At 43.1% G+C, this 26,343-nt stretch overlaps 1 protein-coding gene across 1 annotated transcript; it reads left to right on the top strand.

Annotated features, from left to right (window-relative positions):
• Positions 1 to 755: 755 nt before the first annotated feature.
• LOC139545887 (uncharacterized) lies at positions 756 to 26,130 on the top strand. The gene is made up of 4 exons (XM_071354076.1): positions 756 to 955; positions 2,097 to 2,104; positions 4,247 to 4,552; positions 24,976 to 26,130. Exons 1-4 carry the CDS (start codon positions 756 to 758, stop codon positions 25,113 to 25,115), a joined length of 654 nt encoding a protein of 217 aa, XP_071210177.1. The 3' UTR covers positions 25,116 to 26,130.
• Positions 26,131 to 26,343: the final 213 nt, after the last annotated feature.

Genomic DNA, 26,343 nt, shown 5'->3' with positions numbered 1-26,343 from the left:
AAGTCCTGGTACTCCATGGGAACGGCGGAGAGATCCAAGGTTTTCCCCAGGCCAGCAGGGAGACGTCCCGGGGCAGGCTGTGCCGACTTCCGACAATGAGCATGGCAAAATGGGTTCCAACCCATGATGGACTCCTTAGCCCAGTCAATTAGGGGATTGTGCCCCTGGAGCCAAAACCATGGGTATATGAGGAGACTCCAGGAGCAGAAACTGCATAGAATCACTGTGGTTGCCTGATACTTGCAGGTGGATAGGAACCGTACTGTGGTTGATTCTGCCAACAAAGCGCCCATCCAGCGCTCTGACGTCCATTAGAATGGAAAGGGGTTGAGTGGAGATTCCCAGCTTCGACACCAGGGTAGTGTTCATAAAGCTCTCATCGGCCCCAGAGTCAATGAGCACCATGATGGATTAAGGACTGGCATCCCCACAACAGGGTAGCATAGAGGGGGTTACGAGTAGTAAAGCCTCACCAGTGTACTCGTTCCTACTGATAAGCCTGGTCTTTTAATGGGCAGGTAGATAAGAAATGTCCTGTAGCTCCACAATACAGACAGCTGTTGGTGTGTAGTCTGCATAAGCGATCAGCAGGAGACAATCTAGCCCAGCCCAGTTACATGGTCTCCGTAGTGTAGTTTTCCACACTACGGGAGTCTTGATGTAGCTGGAGCAGCTTACAAGTAACCTCTCTCCCAGACAATGGAGAATTGAACACCTTACGTATCTCCGCCACAAACCCCTCCAGACTGAGGCAAATGGCGAACTGTTGCTCCCACACCGTCGTAGTTCAGGCAAGTGCCATCCCGGACATCAGCGTTATGAGGTATGCCATCTTCGAGCGGTCCATGGGGAACGAAGAAGGCTGCAGCTTGAAGATGAGGGAGCACTGGGAGAGAAAGGCCAGGCAGGTCCCAGACTCTCCAGAGGAGGTAAGCGAGGTTCTCGGGACAGAGGGGTAGGCTGGGAAGAAGCGCCGCTGGTGGCGGGGTTGCTGAGAATCTGGGGGATTACTGGTGTGGCTTGTATCGAATGCATGCTCATGGCCTTCTGCCAGGGAATGGAGTCCCTGTAAATAGTTAAAATACATTTAGAAGTCTATGGGAAAGTTTTCCAACCATTACACAGTGAACTATGACTTTTTCCAACTTGAGACCCTAGAGAGCATGAATGAATTGCCGAACCACAGCAACCTTGTACAGTACTTGTGCAATTGGACAACAGAACAAATATGGCTGAGCTTGCTTTATGCAGGGTGCATCGTTATGCACCTGTAATTCAAAAGTTATTTGCTAAGTGTATCTCATCACTATGTTGGTAAGTTAACTACTTTCAGTCACAAATTTTGAATGAAAACGTCTTGGTAGCCTAGCCAGCCAGTGCATTTGTGGCACACGTTATATGTGGCCTGCTGGAGGTCATTTTGCAGGGCTCTGGCAGTGCTCCTCCTTGCACAAAGGTGGCGGTAGCGGTCCTGCTGCTGGGTTGTTGCCCTCCTACAGCCTCCTCCACGTCTCCTGATGTACTGGCCTGTCTCCTGGTAGCGCCTCCATGCTCTGGACACTACGCTGACAGACACAGCAAACCTTCTTGCCACAGCTCGCATTGATGTGCCATCCTGGATGAGCTGCACTACCTGAGCCACTTGTGTGGGTTGTAGACTCCGTCTCATGCTACCACTAGAGTGAAAGCACCGCCAGCATTCAAAAGTGACCAAAACATCAGCCAGGAAGCATAGGAACTGAGAAGTGGTCTGTGGTCACCACCTGCAGAACCACTCCTTTATTGGGGGTGTCTTGCTAATTGCCTATAATTTCCACCTTTTGTCTATTCCATTTGCACAACAGCATGTGAAATTTATTGTCAATTAGTGTTGCTTCCTAAGTGGACAGTTTGATTTCACAGAAGTGTGATTGACTTGGAGATACTTTGTGTTGTTTAAGTGTTCCCTTTATTTTTTTGAGCAGTGTATTTGCTGGTCACCCAAGAGGAGACTGTGATTATTAAACAATGTAAAATGGGAGTGATGATTAATAATATACAGTATTTGCAATGGCTCCCCATTTAACACCATATTGTAAGCAATTGCGTCATGCCAGGGCCAAAGGTAAGTTTGGCTTTTTTGACATAGATCATGGAGCCTAGTTACGATTAGTGAAGGTGCTGGAGGCAAAATACAAAGCTGAAATAGCGGGAAAGAGTTTCTGTGCACTTCCAATCAGATGCAAATGTATTTTAATAGTAACTGAGCTTTTGGCCTGTCAACCTTCATCAGAGCCCAACACAGTAAAGACTAGGAGAGAGGGAAAGAGTGTCTCCTTCAACAACAGAGTTGTCAGCCAATGTAAGGCTTACATATTCTACTGGTACCAGAGGAGAGAGGTGAAAGAGACATGACAGAAAATGGACGCTGTTTCTTATACCTATCCAGTTGTCTCAGATCTGCAAGGAGGAGTAAAAGAGGGCCAACCTATTGGAAAGAATTGTAGGTCAGGACTCTTGTTTCCTACCCCATTATAGTGATAATTTACATCATACATTTTCATTATTATCTTCACATAAATTAACATACGTTTTGTTGTTGTTGACAGCAGTGAGCCTAAGCTTTTTTGAAAAAAGTGATTTTATACAAGGTAGAAACCTAATATTCCACAAACAATTTTGTAATTTAAATAACAGGTATTTGTATCAACATTTTAGCATTTTATAATAAACACGTATTTACAGTGTTACATATTAGTTTCAATGGCACAACGTGTGCTTCAGAAGTAGCTAATATAGGCTCAAACGATTTAAAAAAATCTTCATTTCTGGTACTCCTAATGTTTGTGTTGTGCTCCTAACTTTTTTAAGTTGGAAGCACCAGTGCAACCAATGAAAAAACGTAATTTAAAACTTTGTCAGTAGAGGCCTCCCGAGTGCCGCAGCGGTCTAAGTCACTGCATCGCAGTGCTAGCTGCGTTTCTACAGATCCTGGTTCGATACCAGGCTGTGTCGCAGCCGGCCGCGACTGGGAGACCCATGAGGCGATGCACAATTAGCCCAGCATCATTCTGGTTAGGGGAGGGTTTAGCCTGCCGGGATGTCCTTGTCCCATCGCACTCTAGTGACTCCTGTGGCAGGCCTAGGCTCATGCACGCTGACACGGTTGCCAGGTGTACGGCGTTTCTCTGAGACATTGGTGTGGCTGGCTTCCGGGTTAAGCGTGCATTGTGTCAAGAAGCAGTGTGGCGGGGTTGTGTTTTTATAATAATAATAAAAAATATAAAAACATTATAATAATACTTTGGCAGTAGGCTTCATGTTCCAACTCATTCTATGTGTGTATATATATATATATTTTAGCTCAAGAGGTATGCTTAGATATGCATAAAAATATACATATTTTTGTGCATACTGTAGAATTAAATATGTTTTGAATGTGCCCCCTCATATTTGAACCCCCCTATGATATTTGGGGTGCATGATGCCGCTGAACCTTTGTATTGTTAACACAAGCTGATCCAAAACACAGTGAAGACTACTTTTTGACAAGGGAATTTTCACTGTGTATGGTTATGTATTTGGCTCTGGTACGAGACTTTATGTGACAGGTAAGAGATCCATTCCTCGGGTTTTCGAGCAGAAAAAAAAACTAAGCAGTAGTCATTAATAATTCATAATTAATCTATGTCTAATCAGTCCAAAATAATTGACAAAACTTCCTGCAGTTTTGCTCCAAATATGCACGCACTATTTACGATCAACCCATGTTAAAAAAATCTCTATATTATTAATTTGAACGTGTGTTATTAACCTGTATAATTGATTATTCAGATTTTCAAGGAAGCCATACGCACAATTTGCAGTATATTGCGTGTCCTTTATCATATAGATATACACCCTCAGTTAAATGTGTGATATAAATGTAAAGTAGTCTGATATAGGGCAAGAATGTCGAATTGTTTACTGAGCTAAGAATCTTATGATTAAAATAATATTGAACGTTATAATTGACTTTATATTACGAAATTGGATATTCCATAAAGGATAGTTGTTATGACAAAATAGACGAGTTGGTACATGGAAATTATTGATGTATGTAATTAATTGTTTACTTGAATATAGGCAGTAAAGCTGGATATAAAACAAATGGTGTGGGACATCACGATTAATCTTGACACCATAATACATCTGAAGTCTGAAAACGTGTGTGTGTGACGGTCCTTTCAAGAAGACTGTAAATGTTATTGTTTCTCTTGAAAATCAGACAATCACGTACGTAAACCCAAAGTGACGGTCTACCCAGCGTCCAACCCTGAGTCGAATGGGAAGACCACACTGCTATGTCTGGCTAGAGACATGTTTCCAGACTTGGTCAAGATCTCATGGAAGATGGAGGATGAATACGGCCAAACAGTGGAGGTGTCCAAAGCAGAGACGGAACAGCTGGAGCAGAGGGAGGAAGGACGGACGACCAGTATGATCATCATTAATCAAGAGAATGCGTGCAAGAACAAATACAGATGTTATGTGGAGCATGAAGGGGACACTCACGATGTTGACATGCTAAAAGGTAAAGCCAGTCATCGAAATAGTTTTACATTCGTGTGTATTGTTTTGTATACATCGTTATTCATGTATATTTATTCATGTAATATATTTATATGAGTCGGCTATCATGTAGGCTATTCAACCATGTAAAAAGTGCATACGTGCCAGGCATACGTGACATATTCAGTCGCTTTTGGGCCCCTCAGTCGTGTTCTCAACTTACTGTTGAGAGTTAGAATAGTAGAATACACAAGGCGTAAATTCGAAATGAGCATGTGCATCAGCAGTGTTTAGCTTGTTTTGTCAGTCATTGACAGGCATTTAACTGGCCATGTCAGCAAACCATTTTTGGATTGGTAAATTATACCCTTTACAGGCAGACTTTACGGCGTGTTGCCCGTATAAAAAAAAATCTGGAAATGTTTTTTAGAGACCAATTCATGCAGTCCTATTTTTACCACATTCTGGGATAAGCCTTTTATATCTCTCAGCAAGTTTAGGAGTGGGACTAGACCTGTGCAGATGTGGGTGGACATCAATCTTAATAATATACACCATCACAAAGAAATCCATTATTAATTCGTTTTAGGTAGGTCCTAAGAAACATGAGACACATTTAGAAAAAATCTCAAAATAATAGAATGGCATATTTAGAGTTTAATTTGGCTACTGGTCTGTGCAGCCTATATGCGCTGTCATATATAAAAGTGATATTTTGAAGACAAGCCCATGCTATTTTTTAATCCACCTTTCATCTCTTTTCTACCCTCACTCCGCTTTGTTAGGGAGCAGGTGTAGGGTCTTACATTGAGAGTATCTTCATCATGATACCGATACAAAAAAAATCGCAATCTAATGTCAAAAGCATGTGAGTCTCATGTTCATATTTCGCGGGGTTTGGGAGTTGACTTTTGGCGATCGAGCAAAAAATAATACACTTAACATAGGCTACATTTTTGCAAACTAAATGTTTCTGAACAGTGTTAGATGAGCATGTGAATAGATGAGCTATAAGTTATATTTTACCATGGTACCTCCGCTTACCATGGTACTGCCATTAGGCCTATACCTAAATATTACCATGGTATTGCATCATTTATACCATGGTATAGATCTGAACAATGGTTTTAACTTTGAAGTATGATGGTACTGCGATGCACCAAAATAATACTATGGTATTGCCTCATTTATACTATGGTATAGATGTGGATCATGGAAATACCATTGGTTTTATACTGCATTATACATTCTACCATGGTAACACACAATCAGGATAAATGGTGCCAAAAATTATCATATGGTACCATATTTATTAATTGAAAATGTATTTTATCTTAATGAGAAAAACCTGTATAAATAAAGGATACATAAACATTTTAAAAAGTGTGTGTGTTACCATAGCACAGTGGCAGTATAATGCATTAAATAAATAAACACCACAAGGTCAAAAGAGGTTGCTTGGTATTATATTGATTAATTTATATACCAGTATGGGCAAGTTTCTCATCAAATCAGAGGCAGGATGCTATTGTTGGTCCTAGTTTGTCTGTAACATCAATGAAAAAGGGGTAATACATTCTGTATTAATAGTACCGTTTTAATTTCAGGTTGGCAACACAGGGAACCCAAACATGAGCAAAAAACTGTACGATTGATAAAGATACTTAAGTAGCTTAATCTTTGGCATTTTGTAATCATTTAGAGTATTTATAGTCAAGGGTGTTGTGGTAGTTTCGCCCCGCAGATTGAGCCGCTCGCTCTAGTGGTTGCCTCACGCGCTCTCACTCTACAGTGGCTCTCGCGCTAGCATCCTAGTAGTCAGTAAGTCAGTTGCAGTGTTGCCATGTTCTCAGTTCCCGCAAATTGGGCTATTTTGCAAATCATTTCGCGGGTGAAAATGTATTGGCCGCCGGTTGCCGGTTTTTGGCCTATTTCTAAGTTGCACCGCGGCCGCGGTGTTGTAACGACCCTGGGTTTATAAACGCGGATATCGACTCTGCCGCTTGAGCATGCTTTTGGGGCACAGTCGATAGCGCGCTGTGACCTGCTGCTTACTGTCAGGTGTGTGTGTGTGTGTGTTGAGAGAGCACTACAGTTATAGGCTGAGTCACTTGAGCGAGGTGGTTTAAACTGCATTATTATGTTGACTGCTTAAAGAAAACTGGTATCAAGCTAAGTGCTTTATGCATCTTGCGTCTCGGGGGCTGCCCGAGTGTACATTTGAAATGGAAGTTTTGGAACTCCCTCGCGTGGTTCTTTTTATGGGGAAATGTCTTCAATGAAACTGACATTAGGCGAAATGTGGAGAATTATACATTTGCCTCTGTTGGCCATCAAGTAGCCTATGAATGTATAAACCATTGTAGGCTACCATTTGATACAATTCATATGTTGAAATGACGATATCACTGGAGTCATTGCAAATCAATTCGTGCCACTTGTGTCGCCTACCTGGAGCTCGTAAACCAATTTAATAAATAGCCTATGACTTCAGTTTGTTGTTGTAGCCTTGTGTTATTTTTAACGCATTAGATAGACGGTAACAGTAGTCAGATTAGGCTACAGGTAAAACAAATTTAAAAAAAAATAAACACTGACTGTTGTTGACAAGCATATTCAGTTCATATACACATTATTCATATTTAATTCAGTGATTGAAATTATGCCCCCATCCTCAGTAGCTTATTCCAGCATGCTACTGGGAAACACAAGCACTTCTTACTGCGAAATCGCCTTGCTATTCATGAATAAATTAGTCTGTTAATTTGAACTAAGCAAGCTGCTAAATTGTTCAGTTCACATCTTGCCTACATCTTGTCTAGGCTACTGTTGACTATGTGAAAAGAGATGTAGGCCTATCAGTAGCTTATGCCTATTGAAATGACAAGTCAATCTCGCAATTGGGCCCTTTATAACGGTTTGTAGTCTTATTAACATATGGCACATAATGTTTTTTATGTTCATCCAAATGTTTCTTGCTCAGAGACTTCGAGATTTATCTATAAACCTGGTTCAGCCCTGAATGCTGATTTGTCATATACCACAGATATGACAAAACATTACTTTTTACTGTTCCAATTACAGTTTTAACACTTGAAAATAGCTTTAAGCCACACTGAGGGTTGTGGAATATGACCAATATACCACGGCTAATGGCTATATCCAGGCAGTCCACGTTGCGTCATGGTTAAGAACATTCCTTAGCAGTGGTATATTGGCCATATACCATACCCCTTGATCCTTATGACGTAATCAATTAATTTGATCAGATAATTTGCCTTTTTTAAACTCGCCAGATAATTTTCTGTCAATAGATGTCGATTTAACTCGTTTGACTGCTATGACTAAGCAATGTCATAGCTTGCAATAATAATTATTTTGAGGAAACACGAAATTTGCTTCTAACGTCACTATGATATTCCTTATTAATTGGCTCAATAACGTTATGGAAAAAGGGACTATTATACAGTGAGGGAAAAAAGTATTTGATCCCCTGCTGATTTTGTACGTTTGCCCACTGACAAAGAAATGATCAGTCTATAATTTTAATGGTAGGTTTATTTGAACAGTGAGAGACAGAATATCAACAAAAAAATCCAGAAAAACGCATGTCAAAAATGTTATGAATTGATTTGCATTTTAATGAGGGAAATAAGTATTTGACCCCTCTGCAAAACATGACTTAGTACTTGGTGGCAAAACCCTTGTTGGCAATCACAGAGGTCAGACGTTTCTTGTAGTTGGCCACCAGGTTTGCACACATCTCAGGAGGGATTTTGTCCCACTCCTCTTTGCAGATCTTCTTCAAGTCATTAAGGTTTCGAGGCTGACGTTTGGCAACTCGAACCTTCAGCTCCCTCCACAGATTTTCTATGGGATTAAGGTCTGGATACTGGCTAGGCCACTCCAGGACCTTAATGTGCTTCTTCTTGAGCCACTCCTTTGTTGCCTTGGCCGTGTGTTTTGGGTCATTGTCATGCTGGAATACCCATCCACGACCCATTTTCAATACCCTGGCTGAGGGAAGGAGGTTTTCACCCAAGATTTGACGGTACATGGCCCCGTCCATCGTCCCTTTGATGCGGTGAAGTTGTCCTGTCCCTTCAGCAGAAAAACACCCCCAAAGCATAATGTTTCCACCTCCATGTTTGACGGTGGGGATGGTTTCTTGGGGTCATAGGCAGCATTCCTCCTCCTCCAAACACGGCAAGTTGGGTTGATGCCAAAGAACTCCATTTTGGTCTCATCTGACCACAACACGTTCACCCAGTTGTCCTCTGAATCATTCAGATGTTCATTGGCAAACTTCAGACGGGCATGTATATGTGCTTTCTTGAGCAGGGGGACCTTGCGGGCGCTGCAGGATTTCAGTCCTTCACGGCATAGTGTGTTACCAATTGTTTTCTTGATGACTATGGTCCCAGCTGCCTTGAGATCATTGACAAGATCCTCCTGTGTAGTTCTGGGCTGATTCCTCACCGTTCTCATGATCATTGCAACTCCACGAGGTGAGATCTTGCATGGAGCCCCAGGCTGAGGGAGATTGACAGGTCTTTTGTGTTTCTTCCATTTGCGAATAATCACAGAAACTGTTGTCACCTTCTCACCAAGCTGCTTGGCGATGGTCTTGTAGCCCATTCCAGCCTTGTGTAGGTCTACAATCTTGTCCCTGACATCCTTGGAGAGCTCTTTGGTCTTGGCCATGGTGGAGAGTTTGGAATCTGATTGATTGATTGCTTCTGTGGACAGGTATCTTTTATACAGGTAAGAAACTGAGATTAGGAGCACTCCCTTTAAGAGTGTGCTCCTAATCTCCGTTCGTTACCTGTATGAAAGACACCTGGGAGCCAGAAATCTTTTTGATTGAGAAGGGGTCAAATACTTATTTCCCTCATTAAAATGCAAATCAATTTATAACATTTTTGACATGCATTTTTCTGGATATTTTTGTTGTTATTCTGTCTCTCACTGTTCAAATAAACCTACCATTAAAATTATAGACTGATAATTTCTTTGTCAGTGGGCAAACGTACAAAATCAGCAGGGGATCAAATACTTTTTTCCCTCACTGTATACACTGCTCAAAAAAATAAAGGGAACACTTAAACAACACAATGTAACTACAAGTCAATCACACTTCTGTGAAATCAAACTGTCCACTTAGGAAGCAACACTGATTGACAATAAATTTCACATGCTGTTGTGCAAATGGAATAGACAAAAGGTGGAAATTATAGGCAATTAGTAAGACACCCCCAAAAAAGGAATGGTTCTGCAGGTGGTGACCACAGACCACTTCTCAGTTCCTATGCTTCCTGGCTGATGTTTTGGTCACTTTTGAATGCTGGCGGTGCTCTCACTCTAGTGGTAGCATGAGACGGAGTCTACAACCCACACAAGTGACTCAGGTAGTGCAGTTCATCCAGGATGGCACATCAATGCGAGCTGTGGCAAAAAGGTTTGCTGTGTCTGTCAGCGTAGTGTCCAGAGCATGGAGGCGCTACCAGGAGACAGGCCAGTACATCAGGAGACGTGGAGGAGGCCGTAGGAGGGCAACAACCCAGCAGCAGGACCGCTACCTCCGCCTTTGTGCAAGGAGGTGCACTGCCAGAGCCCTGCAAAATGACCTCCAGCAGGCCACAAATGTGCATGTGTCTGCTCAAACGGTCAGAAACAGACTCCATGAGGGTGGTATGAGGGCCCGACGTCCACAGGTGGGGGTTGTGCTTACAGCCCAACACCGTGCAGGACGTTTGGCATTTGCCAGAGAACACCAAGATTGGCAAATTCGCCACTGGCGCCCTGTGCTCTTCACAGATGAAAGCAGGTTCACACTGAGCACATGAGCACATGTGACAGACGTGAGAGTCTGGAGACGCCGTGGAGAACGTTCTGGTGCCTGCAACATCCTCCAGCATGACCGGTTTGGCGGTGGGTCAGTCATGGTGTGGGGCCGCACAGCCCTCCATGTGCTCGCCAGAGGTAGCCTGACTGCCATTAGGTACCGAGATGAGATCCTCAGACTCCTTGTGAGACCATATGCTGACACATGCACATTTGTGGCCTGCTGGAGGTCATTTTGCAGGGCTCTGGCAGTGCACCCCCTTGCACACAGGCGGAGGTAGCGGTCCTGCTGCTGGGTTGTTGCCCTCCTACAGCCTCCTCCACGTCTCCTGATGTACTGGCCTGTCTCCTGGTAGCGCCTCCATGCTCTGGACACTACGCTGACAGACACAGCAAACCTTCTTGCCACAGCTCGCATTGATGTGCCATCCTGGATGAGCTGCACTACCTGAGCCACTTGTGTGGGTTGTAGACTCCGTCTCATGCTACCACTAGAGTGAGAGCACCGCCAGCATTCAAAAGTGACCAAAACATCAGCCAGGAAGCATAGGAACTGAGAAGTGGTCTGTGGTCACCACCTGCAGAACCATTCCTTTTTTGGGGGTGTCTTACTAATTGCCTATAATTTCCACCTTTTGTCTATTCCATTTGCACAACAGCATGTGAAATTTATTGTCAATCAGTGTTGCTTCCTAAGTGGACAGTTTGATTTCACAGAAGTGTGACTGACATGGAGTTACATTGTGTTGTTTAAGTGTTACCTTTATTTTTTTGAGCAGTGTAGATATGGCAACTCCTCTCTTGTTGTGAAAGAAAAATGGGGATAGTTTTCAGGCCTTTTGGGCAGGTTTTGATTGGTCATTGGGCTAGAAATATTTGATTGACCTGATGACCTGGATGATTCTCCGTCTTAAATTTTATAGTTTATTTACGTATTAGGGTACCTGAGGTTTGATTATAAACGTGGTTTGACTTGTTTGGAGAAGTTTGTTGGTAACGTTTGGGATTCATTTTGTATGCATTTTGAAGGAGTGAAACCAGTGGATTATTGAATGAAGCGCGCCAGCTAAACTGAGTTTTTGGGGACATAATGAAGGACTTTATCGAACAAAAGGACCATTTGTGTTGTAGCTGGTACCTTTTGGAGTGCCAACAGAAGAAGATCTTCAAAGGTAAGGCATTTATTATATCGCTATTTCTGACTTTCGTGGCGCACCTGCCTGGTTGAAAAATGTTGTTTTGTATGAGGGGCGCTGTCCTCAGATAATTGTATGGTGTGCTTTCACCTTAATAAATCCTTTTTAAAATCTGACACAGCGGCTGGATTAACAAGAAGTTACGCTTTATTTTGGAGGTATGACACTTGTATTTTCATGAATGTTAAATATTTATATTTCTGTCATTTGAATTTCACGGAAGTTGCGAGATGGGACGCTACCGTCCCACCTGCCCGTAAGAAGTTATTTATTTATTTACTAACTATCTAAATAATCACAGAAATACATCAAACAAACAGTAGATATTGGTTACTAGCAATGATACAAAGAAAAAATCCCTAGTAGATGAAGCCGATATGACGGCTTGATAGACAAAAGAAAGGGGTGGTGACAGAGAGCAGAAAAGATTAAATTGATTCACTACACACAGTGGATAATTATACTAATTGAAATGCTAATCCTTTGCACATGAACAGCTGCTCATTCAAGAATAATTGCAATATATATATTTACGCCCGTATGTCGTTGTTGTCTCGCCGTTGAGAGTTCATCTGAGTCTCTGGTTAACTTCCCCAGAAGTCACAATGTCGTTTGTGGTTATAGGTGGATAGAATGGATACTTCAGAGTACCATTCAGAAATGTTCTCATAGAATAGATGCTTTGGCGGGTGTCAGTATTCTCATACTAGGTTTACATCATTTCTAGCTGCAGACTAGTAATTTGTGTTATCTAGAATTTGCTCCTTCTGCAGTGATCGATAGTCTCAGATTTTAACAATTTCTAGCCCTGTAGCCAAAACTACAGGTGTATGGTCTCTGTGGACTATAGAATTGTAGCCATTCCAACGTGGGGACTCTGTCCCGGTGTTCTCTGACTTCTTAACCATTCAAGACGTCTGGCTTACCGTGGATCTCTTTGGCATGAAATGTACATTTCATCACGGGTGGTCTTATACTCTGGAGTAGAAAAGGGCGGTTCCATAACGCCGACATAATGTCTATGCTCACGTGGGCGTGGCCACTGACAAGTTAATCTTTATATGAAAATCCATAGTCTCATTTAGAAGGAAAACATCACATTACATCTTTCCACAAATAGTTTCATGTTTAATCACATATGTTTCACAATATCTAGATGTAAATCTGACAGCTGGGAAATGAACACTTTATTAAGAGATATGTGTTTCCTGTCCTTCATGAGATCACCAAATGAAACACACTCGACTTGACTGTCCCTTAAGTGTCCACGGACCATTCCCACATTCTCAAAAGTATAAATAATATTTAGTTTTCCCATTTTGGGGATTAGGAGTTTTGAACTAAGAGAAGCTCTTTGTTCTGGTAGACTTTCTCCCTCAATACTGCATGGCAGTTTCTACCAGGTATTCATGACCTGTCATAAAGTCATAAAGCTGTGGAGAGAGAGAGAGGGGGGAGGCTATGATCCTCCCCCCAGGGCACATCATGACAGTCCCCCTCTGGTGGGTTGAATCTTGTGATTATCCTGCAAGTTGCAAACCAACATAAAAACAATGACCACATGATGTCCATGTTGGGGACCATTGTTGCGGTCCCCCTCTGGTGGTTGACCTTGTTGAGCTCTCTGAAAGCGGAGCAGTCCACCACAAGAATAGGCAGTGGATGTCCGGTTGGTGATTGCAGTTGCGGTCCCCCTCTAGCGGTTTACCTTGGTAGGTTTCCTGGAAGCCGCAAAGTACCACAGGAATGGCCAGGGGATGTCCGGTTGGTGATCGCCGTTGCAGTCCCCCTCTGGTGGTCGGGTAGGATTTCTGCAAATGGAACAGGCCGACACAAGGATGGGCAGTGGGTGTCTGGATTGGGATTGCTGTTCCGGACCCATCGTCTGGTCGTCCAGACTGGAAGATCTGGGCAGTAACTTAGGCAGATGTTAACAACGCACACACACTCACGAAATACACTGCTCAAAAAAATAAAGGGAACACTTAAACAACACAATGTAACTCCAAGTCAATCACACTTCTGTGAAATCAAACTGTCCACTTAGGAAGCAACACTAATTGACAATAAATGTCACATGCTGTTGTGCAAATGGAATAGACAAAAGGTGGAAATTATAGGCAATTAGCAAGACACCCCCAAAAAAGGAGTGATTCTGCAGGTGGTGACCACAGACCACTTCTCAGTTCCTATGCTTCCTGGCTGATGTTTTGGTCACTTTTGAATGCTGGCGGTGCTCTCACTCTAGTGGTAGCATGAGACGGAGTCTACAACCCACACAAGTGGCTCAGGTAGTGCAGCTCATCCAGGATGGCACATCAATGCGAACTGTGGCAAGAAGGTTTGCTGTGTCTGTCAGCATAGTGTTCCTATATAAAACGAGCATGTTGTGTGTATTTGTCTCGTCTTGGGTGGTTGTATTGTATAGGGGGTTTTGTAGAGTGTATGGGGTTGTGTTCAGTGTAGGTGTTTAGGAAAGTCTATGGTTGCCTGGTTTGGTTCTCAATCAGAGACAGCTGTTTATTGTTGTCTCTGATTGGGAGCCATATTTAAGGCAGCCATAGGCATTAGGCTATTGTGGGTAATTGTCTATGTGATGTTGCATGTTTGCACTCAGTATTATAGCGGTCACGTTCGTTTTGTTATTTTGTAATGTGTGTTAAGTGTTCTTCGTTATTAAAAAGAAGAATGTATTTCTCTCACGCTGCGCCTTGGTCTCCTCACTACGACGATCGTGACAGAGCAAGAATTGAGTACGAGGCCGTTTGAAATGGGCACCTTTATCCAAGTTACTCAATACTGCCCCTGCAGCCATAAGAAGTTAATCTCAACTACACATTGCTCATTCAGAGACTGCTGGCTCGTAATCCTGAAAAGAATGAGACTGCTGGCTCGTAAATCCCTGTCTAGTCCTTGTGACTTATCTTTTACCCTTTTCTCAAATTATTCTCTCTTTCTAGAGAACATTGGTCAACGTTTTGATTGTCCTTTAACCCTTTGTTACCCTTGTGCTCTGACACTTTTTGTGGTTTGGGTGCAGGAACATAGCGAACAGGTCAATTGTAGAGCGGTAGTCGTTTTGATGGCGATGTACTTTACAGTTATTTCGACCGCAGAGGTTATTGTATTCGTGGTTTCATGGTAGAAACCGTTGTTGTGCGTCATCTCTCAACGCTCCAATACCTGATCATGCACCCTCTAACTGTAGTGAGTGCTCCTGGTCAAACTTCAAAACCAAGTTGTCAAGGCTCTTAGCGTTGCGAGCTTTTGATGCCTCAAAAGCTGTGTTTGCAAGCTCTCTGAGTTGTAAGATAGGCAAGCCAACGTGGGCTGTAGGGCCCAAGTAGGTAATGGTGGGATACATGTTCGACAGAAACATTTGTTTGAATGGTAAAAGCTCTTCCATTCCTCTTTCAGTGAGTAGGCCAAAGTAAGCTGAACAAAGCCTATGATAGTAAGCTTGTGGGTATGTGAGCTATCGTGTTTGTAAGAACCACTGAATTCTAATTTCAAAGTTGTGGCAAGTTTAGCGTAGTCATTTAGCATGTGTTGCTGTTGTTGACGAATGAACCTCGTCACGTGTCTATTCGACGTTCACTTCAACAGGTAAACCCTGTCAGAACCCGTAGCGTTCGGGTAGCCATCCAATGCGTCCTCTGTCAGCTAGGAACGTCTCAGTATAGTTTGGCTGACCTGGAACGGGGTCAAAGGTGGGGAAATTCTTGACGAGTTTGTCAAGGTGTTCCGTGCCAAGCAGGCGGAAAGGGTTGGCTTCATCCTGTGGGGAAATTGGGGCCGAAAGGCCAAGTGGAGAAGCCAAACTTCGGCTTTGTTGGCGAAGAGGTGCCATATTACTCAGTGCCGAATGGCCAAGAGGAGAAGACTGAGAGACACATGAGGGAGGCAAAGTCTGAAACCATCTATCGTCTTCACTCCTTATAGTACCGGACTCCAGTTGCTTGGTTGGGTAGTCACGCTGTAGTGCATGACTATTCTGGAATTCCACCAGATTGTACCTAAGGGTGATATTCTGCTGCATTGCAGAGTCAACTTTTTTATTTATTTTTATTTTTAGCTTTATTCAACCTGGCAAGTCAGTTAAGAACACATTCTTATTTTCAATGATGGCCTAGGAACAGTGGGTTAACTGCCTTGTTCAAGGGCAGAATGACAGATTTGTACCTTGTCAGCTCGGGGATTTGAACTTGCAACCTTTCGGTTACTAGCCCAAAGCTCTAACCACTAGGCTACCCTGCCACCCCTTGAGCACTTAGAGTACTGATTTTGGACACGTGAGTGTCGCACTTTCTCCTTTTGGTCTCATACTTATCTGTCATGGTTTGCAGATAGAGGTCTTGAGTACTGAGCGAGAGATTCAGTGATGAGATTTCCTCCGCTTGCTTATAAATCAATATCTTCATCACATGAGTTCTCTCATCATTCATTTGGTCAGCAACTTCAATAAGTTCTGCTGACCTGTCATCCAACCTAGTCATTCTGTTCATTAATAACTGATCGTCTTTGGTCTGCAGCCTTTTGAGTAGAACATTGTTACTTTGAGTAACGTTCAACAAAACTGCATGCATGTTATCAAGCTGCTCGCTCCAGTTTGTAGATAACTCGGCTTGTAGATAATTTGGCTTGTCACCAAAAGCACTCACAAACTTCTACAGATGCACAATCGAGAGCATCCTGTCGGGCTGTATCACCGCCTGGTACGGCAACTGCTCCGCCCACAACCGTAAGGCTCTCCAGAGGGTAGTGAGGTCTGCACAACGCATCACCGGGGGCAAACTACCTGCCCTCCAGGACACCTACACCACCCGATGTCACAGGAAGGCCATAAAGATCATCAAGGACAACAACCACCCAAGCCACTGCCTGTTCACCCTGCTATCATCCAGAAGGCGAGGTCAGTACAGGTGCATCAAAGCAGGGACCGAGAGACTGAAAAACAGCTTCTATCTCAAGGCCATCAGAGTGTTAAACAGCCACCACTAACATTTAGCGGCCGCTGCCAACATACTGACTCAACTCCAGCCACTTTAATAATGGGAATTGATGGAAATTATGTAAAAATGTACCACTAGCCACTTTAAACAATGCCACTTAATATAATGTTTACATACCCTACATTACTCATCTCATATGTATATGTATATACTGTACTCTATACATCTACTGCATCTTGCCTATGCCGTTCTGTACCATCACTCATTCATATATCTTTATGTACATATTCTTTATCCCTTTACACTTGAGTGTATAACGTAGTAGTTGTGGAATTGTTAGGTTAGATTACTTGTTGGTTATTACTGTGTTGTCGGAACTAGAAGCACAAGCATTTCGCTACACTCGCATTAACATCTGCTAACCATGTGTATGTGACAAATAAAATTTGATTTGATTTGAACTCGTCAGATTTATCTAGTTTGGCGTGGACATCGTCATATTTAGTTTTGGCTAAACCGAGTTGTTCCTGTAGAAGGCGATTTTGTTAAAGAGTTTCTGCTCGTTCGTCTTCATAAGTTTTTGCAATTACATTTAATTGTTCTGTTTTCAAACACAGTTCCATAGCTAGCTAAATGTATCCCTTTTCTGCATTTGTCATCAGGTTCCCAGTTCTCTCCACCTGTCCCTTTATGTCTACCATTTCCTGCTTGTGTTTCAGCTGTGCGCTGCGGTATTGGACCGATGCCAGTCTCGGAGGGCAAGACATCCGGGCTAAACTGTGCCCGAAGGATGATTTTGGAGAGTGTGTGTCGCGATTTCTACTGTTTTTCCGCTAATGGCAAAGTTAGGGTTGGTATCGCTGCTGAGGTCAGAGATCAATCATCTTATGAGTGAGGGTTCACTAATTAGCGGGGGAGTGGGGACCACTTGCTCTGATAGCTTGCACATTATTAGAACATTTTAGAGGAGAAAGAAAATATTAATAAAGTTCCTATTTTTCCAAAGTTTGGTTTTGGAATACGTTGGAAGCTTCAAAGACAATTTTATTCTATTTATAGATGTTACAGTACTGTATCAGTAATGTGGGAGTTGGACGTTAATGAATTTGCAAAAGCATATTTTTGGTTAATCAATGATAATGATTAATCATACCTTTTATATGCAACTGGTAATTCAACTTTAATTAACCTGAGAAGTTGGTTCATCTAGGTTATTATGGGAATGTTTAAAATGTCTAATTTAAATGGAAGAACCTGCAAATTTTACTTATTAACTAGGATAGGGGGCAGAGTTTTCACTTTGGGAAAAATAGCGTGCCCAATTTCAACTTCCTTCTACTCATCCCCAGAATATAAGATATGCATATTATTAGATTTGTATAGAAAACACTCTGAAGTTTCTAAAACTGTTTGAATCATATTTGTAAGTATAACAGAACTTATGTAGCAGGCAAAACCCAGAGGAATAACCATTAAAAAAACATTTTTTTTATAAGTCACTGTCTGTTCAATGAGCTTTCATTGGAAAGCCAGATTTCTAATCACGGTGTTCTCAGTTCCTACTGCTTCCACTGGATGTCACCAGTCTTAGAAAATAGGTTGAGGTTATTCATTTGTGCAATGAAGAAGAAGGCCATCAGGAAGTAGAGTAACGTCATGTGTACTGTTTGGGAGTTGCGCAAGACAAAAAAATGTAGCGTTTGTTTGTTGATCTCCTGTATTGAAAACAGATAGACCCGTCTTCAATTTGATCGATTATTAATGTTTACAAATACCTTAAGTTGTATTACAAAAGTACTTTGAAATGTTTTGGCAAAGTTTAGAGGTAATTTTTTAGATATTTTGTAGTGACTTTGCGCAAATTGGAAGCTGTTTTTTTCTGGATCAACGGCGCCAAATAAATGGACAATTTGGATATATATGGACGGAATTAATCGAACAAAAGGACCATTTGTGATGTTTATGGGACATATTGGAGTGCCAACAAAAGAATATCGTCAAAGGTAATGCATGTTTTATATTTTATATCTGCGTTTTGAGTAGCGCCGGCATGGTTGAAATATGCTACACTCTCTTTGTTGACATTGTGCTATCATCAGATAATAGCATCTTATGCTTTCGCCGAAAAGCCTTTTTGAAATCTGACATGTTGGCTGGATTCACAACGAGTGTAGTTGGCCAGGTGGGAAGCTACCGTCCCGCTATCCCAGAGAGGTTTAATAACTTTATATGTTCAAAATTGTGCACTCTCTTCAAACAATATCGTGGTATTATTTCATTGTAATAGCTACTGTAAATTGGACAGCGCAGTTAGATTAATAAGAATTTAAGCTTTCCCATGTCCTGGGAAATGTTCTTGTTAGTTACAACCTCATGCTAATCGCATTAGCCTATGTGTCACAATGGCGTGTATAAGTGGCAGAGGAAGTCAGGCGCAGGAGAGTCAAATAGAGTGTAGAATGGAGTACTTTAATTAAAGTCCTAGTAATCTGCTCCATAACACTCACGGAAAAAATATAAAACAAATCTGGGTACGAAGACCCGTCGCACACCTATACACAATTAACACAACACATGACAACGAACAATCTCTGACAAACACATGAAGGGAAACAGAGGGTTAAATACACAACAGGTAATGAATGGGATTGACAACAGGTGTGTGGGAAGACAAGACAAAACCAATGGAAAATGAAAAATGGATCGATGATGACTAGAAGACCGGTGAAGTCGACCGCCGAACACCGCCCGGACAAGGAGAGGCAACGACTTCGGCAGAAGTCGTGACATTACCCCCCCCCTGACGCGCGGCTCCAGCAGCGCGTCGACACCGGCCTCGGGGACGACCCGGAGGGCGAGGTGCAGGGCGATCCGGATGGAGGCGGTGGAATTCTTTTAACATAGAAGGATCTAAAACGTCCTCCACCGGAACCCAGCATCTCTCCTCCGGCCCGTACCCCTCCCAGTCCACGAGGTACTGAAGGCCCCTCGCCCGACGTCTCGAATCCAAAATGGATCGAATAGCGTACGCCGGGACCCCCTCGATGTCTAGAGGAGGCGGAGGAACTTCACGCACTTCAGCCTCCTGGAGCGGGCCAGCCACCACCGGCCTGAGGAGAGACACATGGAACGAGGGGTTAATACGGTAATTAATGGGCAGTTGTAATCTATAACATACCTCGTTCACTCTCCTCAGGACTTTAAACGGCCCCACAAACCGCGGACACAGCTTCCGGCAGAGCAGGCGGAGGGGCAGGTTTCGGGTCGAGAGCCAGACCCTGTCCCCTGGTACGAACACCGGGGCCTCACTGCGGCGACGGTCTGCGCCAATTTTCTGGCGCCTTATGGCACGCTGAAGGTGGACGTGGGCTGCCTCCCAAGTTTCCTCAGCGTGCCGAAACCAATTGTCCACCGCAGGAGCTTCGGTCTGACTCTGATGCCAAGGAGCCAGAACCGGCTGATACCCTAATACACATTGAAAAGGGGTAAGGTTAGTGGAGGAGTGACGTAGCGAGTTCTGGGCTATCTCTGCCCAGGGCACGAACTTCGCCCACTCCCCTGGCCGGTCCTGGCAATAGGACCGCAGAAACCTGCCCACATCCTGGTTAACTCTCTCCACCTGCCCATTACTCTCGGGGTGAAAACCTGAGGTAAGACTAACCGAGATCCCCAGACGTTCCATGAACGCCTTCCAGACCCTTGACGTGAACTGGGGACCCCGATCAGACACTATATCCTCAGGCACCCCATAATGCCGGAAAACATGTGTAAACAGAGCCTCCGCAGTTTGTAAGGCCGTAGGGAGACCGGGCAAAGGGAGAAGACGACAGGACTTAGAGAACCGATCCACAACGACCAGGATCGTGGTGTAACCCTGTGAAGGTGGAAGATCAGTCACAAAATCCACTGACAGGTGCGACCACGGCCGTTGAGGAACGGGTAAAGGTAAAAGCTTACCTCTAGGCAGGTGTCTAGGAGCCTTGCACTGGGCGCACACCGAACAGGAGGAAACATAAATCCTCACGTCCTTAGCTAAAGTGGGCCACCAGTACCTCCCATCAAGACAGCGCATCGTCCGACCTATCCCAGGATGACCAGAGGAGGGTGATGTGTGAGCCCAATAGATCAATCGGTCGCGGACAGCAGACGGAACGTACAGACGACCAGCTGGACACTCAGGAGGAGAGGGCTCTGCACGTGACGCCCGCTCAATGTCCGCGTCCAGCTCCCACACTACTGGCGCCACCAAACACGACTCTGGGAGTATGGGAGTGGGATCCATGGGTCGCTCCTCTGTGTCATACAGCCGAGACAATGCGTCTGCCTTGACGTTCTGGGAGCCTGGTCTGTAAGTAAGCGTAAACACAAAACGAGTGAAAAACATGGCCCACCTTGCCTGGCGAGGATTTAGTCTCTTCGCCTGCCGGATGTACTCCAGATTGCGGTGGTCAGTCCAGATGAGAAAAGGGTGATTAGCCCCCTCAAGCCAATGCCTCCACACCTTCAAGGCTTTTACGACAGCTAACAGCTCTCGGTCCCCCACATCATAGTTACGCTCCGCCGGGCTGAGCTTCTTCGAAAAGAAAGCACAGGGGCGAAGCTTCGGTGGCACACCCGAACGCTGAGAGAGCACTGCTCCTATCCCAGCTTCGGATGCGTCCACCTCTACTATGAATGGCAAAGAGGGATCCGGATGAGCCAACACAGGCGCCGAGGTAAACAGAGCCTTCAGTTTACCAAAAGCCCTATTCGCCTCGGCCGACCACTGCAAGCGCACCGGTCCCCCCTTTAGCAGTGAGGTAATGGGAGCTGCAACCTGACCAAAACCCCGGATAAATCTCCGGTAGTAATTGGCAAACCCTAAAAAACGCTGCACCTCCTTTACCGTGGTTGGAGTCGGCCAATTACGCACGGCTGTAATGCGATCGCTCTCCATTTCCACTCCTGAAGTGGAAATCTGATGCCCTAGGAAGGAGATAGATTGTTGGAAGAACAAGCATTTCTCAGCCTTGACATATAAATCATGCTCCAACAGGCGACCAAGCACCCTGCGCACCAAGGACACATGCTCAGCGCGTGTAGCAGAGTATATCAAAATATCATCGATATACACCACTACACCCTGCCCATTCAGGTCCCTGAAGATCTCATCTACAAACGATTGGAAGACTGATGGAGCATTCATCAACCCATATGGCATGACCAGGTACTCATAATGACCTGAGGTGGTGCTAAATGCCGTCTTCCACTCATCCCCCTTCCTAATACGCACCAGATTGTACGCACTCCTGAGATCCAATTTTGTGAAGAAGCGGGCCCCGCGCATTGACTCCATTACTGTATTAATCAAAGGTAGCGGGTAACTATATTTTACCGTGATTTTATTAAGGTCTCGATAATCAATGCACGGGCGTAAACCGCCATCCTTCTTCTTCACAAAAAAGAAACTCGAAGAGGCGGGTGAAATGGATGGCTGAATGAACCCCTGACGCAGGGATTCAGAGATATAATTATTCATAGCCACTGTCTCCGCTTGCGACAGAGGATACACATGACTCCTGGGATATGCAGCGTCTACCAGGAGATCTATCGCACAATCCCCCTGTCGATGGGGTGGTAATTGAGTCGCCTTCTTTTTACAGAAGGCGAGTGCCAAATCGGCATATTCTGGGGGAATGCGCACGGTGGAAACCTGGTCTGGACTTTCCACCGTAGTAGCACCAACGGAAACCCCTACACACCTACCTGAGCACTCCTCTTCCCCTGCCTCAGATGATAGAGGAGCTCACCTGCTGCTCTGTCTTCGGATGGGTGGTCGAATACCTTCCGGAAATGGCAGATGAGCTCCTCAAAATGGTCCAACGCCTTATCCTCTCCACACACAGCGTTGGCCCACTCCAGGGCTTTCCCGGTAAGGCAGGAGATGAGGGCGAAGCTTTTCTCACGGTCTGTTGGTACTGGAGAGACCGTGGCCAGATACAAGTTCAGTTTTAGGAGAAAACCCTGGCAGCTGGCAGTATCTCCATTGTATCCTGTGGGTAGGGATAACTGGATCCTGTTCTGTTCCGGAGGGGAAAAAACGTTCGAAGGAATTCCAGGAGGTGGTGGAGGTACTGGACACGCTCCCTGTCTCTCCAAGCGATCCATACTCTGGATAATACGATCCATGGCAGCGCACAGACTGTCAATCTCCGCCGCGTGTTCCAGGACGCGTTCCTCAACCTCCATTAGTGAAGTGCCTCCTCCTGCTGACTTCATTTTTTTGGGTCAGAGATTCTGTCACAATGGCGTGTATAAGTGGCAGAGGAAGTCAGGCGCAGGAGAGTCAAATAGAGTGTAGAATGGAGTACTTTAATTAAAGTCCTAGTAATCTGCTCCATAACACTCACGGAAAAAATATAAAACAAATCTGGGTACGAAGACCCGTCGCACACCTATACACAATTAACACAACACATGACAACGAACAATCTCTGACAAACACATGAAGGGAAACAGAGGGTTAAATACACAACAGGTAATGAATGGGATTGACAACAGGTGTGTGGGAAGACAAGACAAAACCAATGGAAAATGAAAAATGGATCGATGATGACTAGAAGACCGGTGAAGTCGACCGCCGAACACCGCCCGGACAAGGAGAGGCAACGACTTCGGCAGAAGTCGTGACACTATGTTAGCTCAACCGTCCCGCAATGGACCCACCAATCCTGAAGAAGTTTTTAAGAGTCTTCTATTGTTTTTGGAATTAATCCTCAATTATGCGCCCCAATATGTCAGACAGTGCTTTTAGCACTTGTCAGTGCTTTTAAGTTATATACCCAGTAGGTCCCAATTTTTTTGAGGTCACTCTCTTTTCAATGGATTTTCATTGGGAATCCAGATTTCTAATTGACCTTCTTGCAGTTCCTACCGCTTCCACTGGATGTCAACAGTCTTTAGAAATTGATTGAGGGTTTTTCCTTTGTATAATGAAGAAGTAGCCCTGTTCAGAACGAGAGTCGAGTGAAGTGTACTTTTTGTTTGAGGCGCTTAACCAGAGAGCATGCTACAGTTTGTTTTAATCCTGTATTGAACACAGATCATCCCGTCTTCAATTTTATCGATTATTTACGTAAAAAAATACCTAAAGTTGTATTACAAAAGTAGTTTGAAATGTTTTGGCAAAGTTTACAGGTAACCTTTGAGATATTTTGTAGCCACGTTTGAGCAAGTTGGAACCGGTGTTTTTCTGGATGAAACGCGCAGAATAAATGGACATTTTGGATATATATCGACGGAATTACAAAAGGACCATTTGTGATGTTTATGGGACATATTGGAGTGCCAACAACAGAAGCTCGTCAAAGGTAAGGCATGAATTATATTTTTAGTTCTGCGTTTTGTGTCGCGCCTGCAGGGTTGAAATATGCTTATCTCTCTTTGTTTACAATGTTGCTATCCTCAGAAAATAGCATTGTTTGCTTTCGCCGAAAAGCCTATTTGAATTCTGACATGTTGGCTGGATTCACAACCAGTGTAGCTTTAATTTGGTATCTCTCATGTGTGATTTAATGAAAGTTTGATTTTTATAGTATTTTATTTGAATATGGCGCGCTGCATTTTGTCTGGCTTTGGCCAAGTGAGACAGCAGCGTCCCGCGTAAACTCAGATTTTTGGATATAAATATGAACTTACATGTATTGTGTAACATGAAGTCCCATGAATGTCATCTGATGAAGATCATCAAAGGTTAGTGATTCATTTTAACTCTATTTCAGCTTTTTGTTACTCCTCTCTTTGGCTGGAAAAATGGCTGTGTTTTTCCGTGGCTATGTACTGACCTAACATAATCGCAAGGTGGCTTTCGCCGTAAATCCTTTTTGAAATCAGACATTTTGGCTGGATTAACGAGAAGTGTATCTTTAAAATGGTGTATGTTTGAGGAATTTTAATTATGAGATTTCTGTTGTTTTGAATTTGGCTCCCTGCAATTTCACTGGCTGTTGGTTAGGTGGGACGCTACCGTCCCACATATCCCAGAGAAGTTAACCATCCAAAAGACGAGGAGGTATGGAGAGGCAGCCTTTAGTTATTATGCCCCCAGTCGTTGGAATAGGCTGCGAGAGAACCTGAGGGGGGCTGAAACTGTTGACATATTTAAAATAGATTTTAAATCACACCTTTTTAGCTTGGGGGTTGCTTTTTTAGTCGTTCAGTTTTTATTGTTATTCTTTTGTTTTTTATCCTCTTGTGTTTGTTGTGTAGTAAATATTTCCGTTTTTATTTTCATTGTTTGTATTCGTTTTTTCCTGTGAAGCACATTTTGTTGCATTCCATGTCTGAAATGTGCTGTATAAATAAAGCTTGATTTGAAGAAGATGACCGCAAACAAAAACTAACTGAAAACATGACTTATTCAAGTAAATTCACTGGCTAAAATCTCGGCCTATATACTCTTTTCTTTTCCGCAGATCCCTTCTTCGTCATGTGCAGTCTGAACCTGGCCTCTCTGGTTTATACAGTGATGATAGTGAAGAGCATGGTGTACTGCTGTGGGCTCTCTCTCCTGCTGCACCACAGGAAGATGAGGAAGTGGACACAACACCTGTAGAGAGGATACCCCCCAGTATGGATAAAGATGTAGTAGGTTGGGAATAACATGGATTTTACATCCCATTGAGGTCTAACATCTCAATTGTTGGCCTATTGCCTTAATTTTCTAAACTTTATTTTTAAGATGCTAAAATATTGTAAGCCATAGATTTCCATGTCTTCCAATAACTTAAACTGACAATAATGACATTTTTTGCAGAACATTATGTAAATTGTGTTTCTCTGCTTAAAATAAAAATGAAGCCTAATATTACATTTTTTTATGACTGTGGGAGCTACCCATTGCAGACACTTGAATAAAGGTTAAGTTAAGGTTGTCTGAAAAATAATGAAAGCAAATCTTGAAGGTAGATCCTTACAATTAAAATGTAGACTATTTTATGAAAGATGCCCTTGAATATCTGTCATAGCTTAAATTATTTTGTACAAAATCTGTATTTGATTTATATAAAAATATTTTTCCTAAATATTATATTTACCAATACATTATTAAATATGTAGGCCCATGATTTAAATATCCAAATATCCTATGTCTCATTAGCCAATATAATATTTAGTAACTTGTTATGTGTGTAATGAAGTGTATTTTTCCCCCCAATAAATTAGTTAATTTTCTAACATATTTTATAAAATAAAACATTAACTCATTAACATGAGTAATAGAAAATCCATATTTTATATTTTCTTTGAAGAACAAAAAGTATTGCTTATTGAGCAGACAAATTGATCTGAGTGAAATTATTAATTGGTGTGTTTTTTTACATTAATACAATTTTGTTGTTGTTTACACCGATAGGTTTGTATGAAGAGTGACATTTTCCTTGCATAACACATTAATCATGTCCTTTCAGATGGGGTAGGGTTTAATAATTGCTGCCTTCATGAAAGAAATGTTACAACAAACATTACTCTGCAAAGTATTCTACATACTGTGATGTACAGTATTGGGCTGTTTTGTATGAGGAAATTGTCACCATAACAGAAAAAATAAAGGTTACTTAAAACCCCCAAAACATTGTATTTCTTTACTATAAGATCATCTATTCTTAATTGTGAAAATTGTATTTTATTATATCTCTTCAGAAGCGGAAACAATAAGATCATAAGATCCCCTTTTCTGTTTTCAATCTGTTTGCTTCCATCTGCATGTTAAGACGCAGATGTTGGTGGGAAAATGTGGTTAAAAACCTGTTTTTCACTTTTGGATGAATAGCGTGCCCAGAGTG

This window comes from Salvelinus alpinus, chromosome 19 (assembly GCF_045679555.1).
Source record: "Salvelinus alpinus chromosome 19, SLU_Salpinus.1, whole genome shotgun sequence".
Lineage (NCBI taxonomy): Eukaryota > Metazoa > Chordata > Actinopteri > Salmoniformes > Salmonidae > Salvelinus > Salvelinus alpinus.
The sequence above is the reverse complement of the archived record's forward strand: the minus strand, read 5'-3'. Positions and strand labels throughout refer to the sequence as shown.

Bases quoted from the DNA above. Each gene is read 5' to 3' on its own strand.
- LOC139545887 (XM_071354076.1), top strand. From the start codon at position 756: ATGGCGAACTGTTGCTCCCACACCGTCGTAGTTCAGGCAAGTGCCATC. The intron at 4,553-24,975 runs GTAAAGCCAGTC...TCTTTTCCGCAG, and splicing joins CGATGTTGACATGCTAAAAG to ATCCCTTCTTCGTCATGTGC.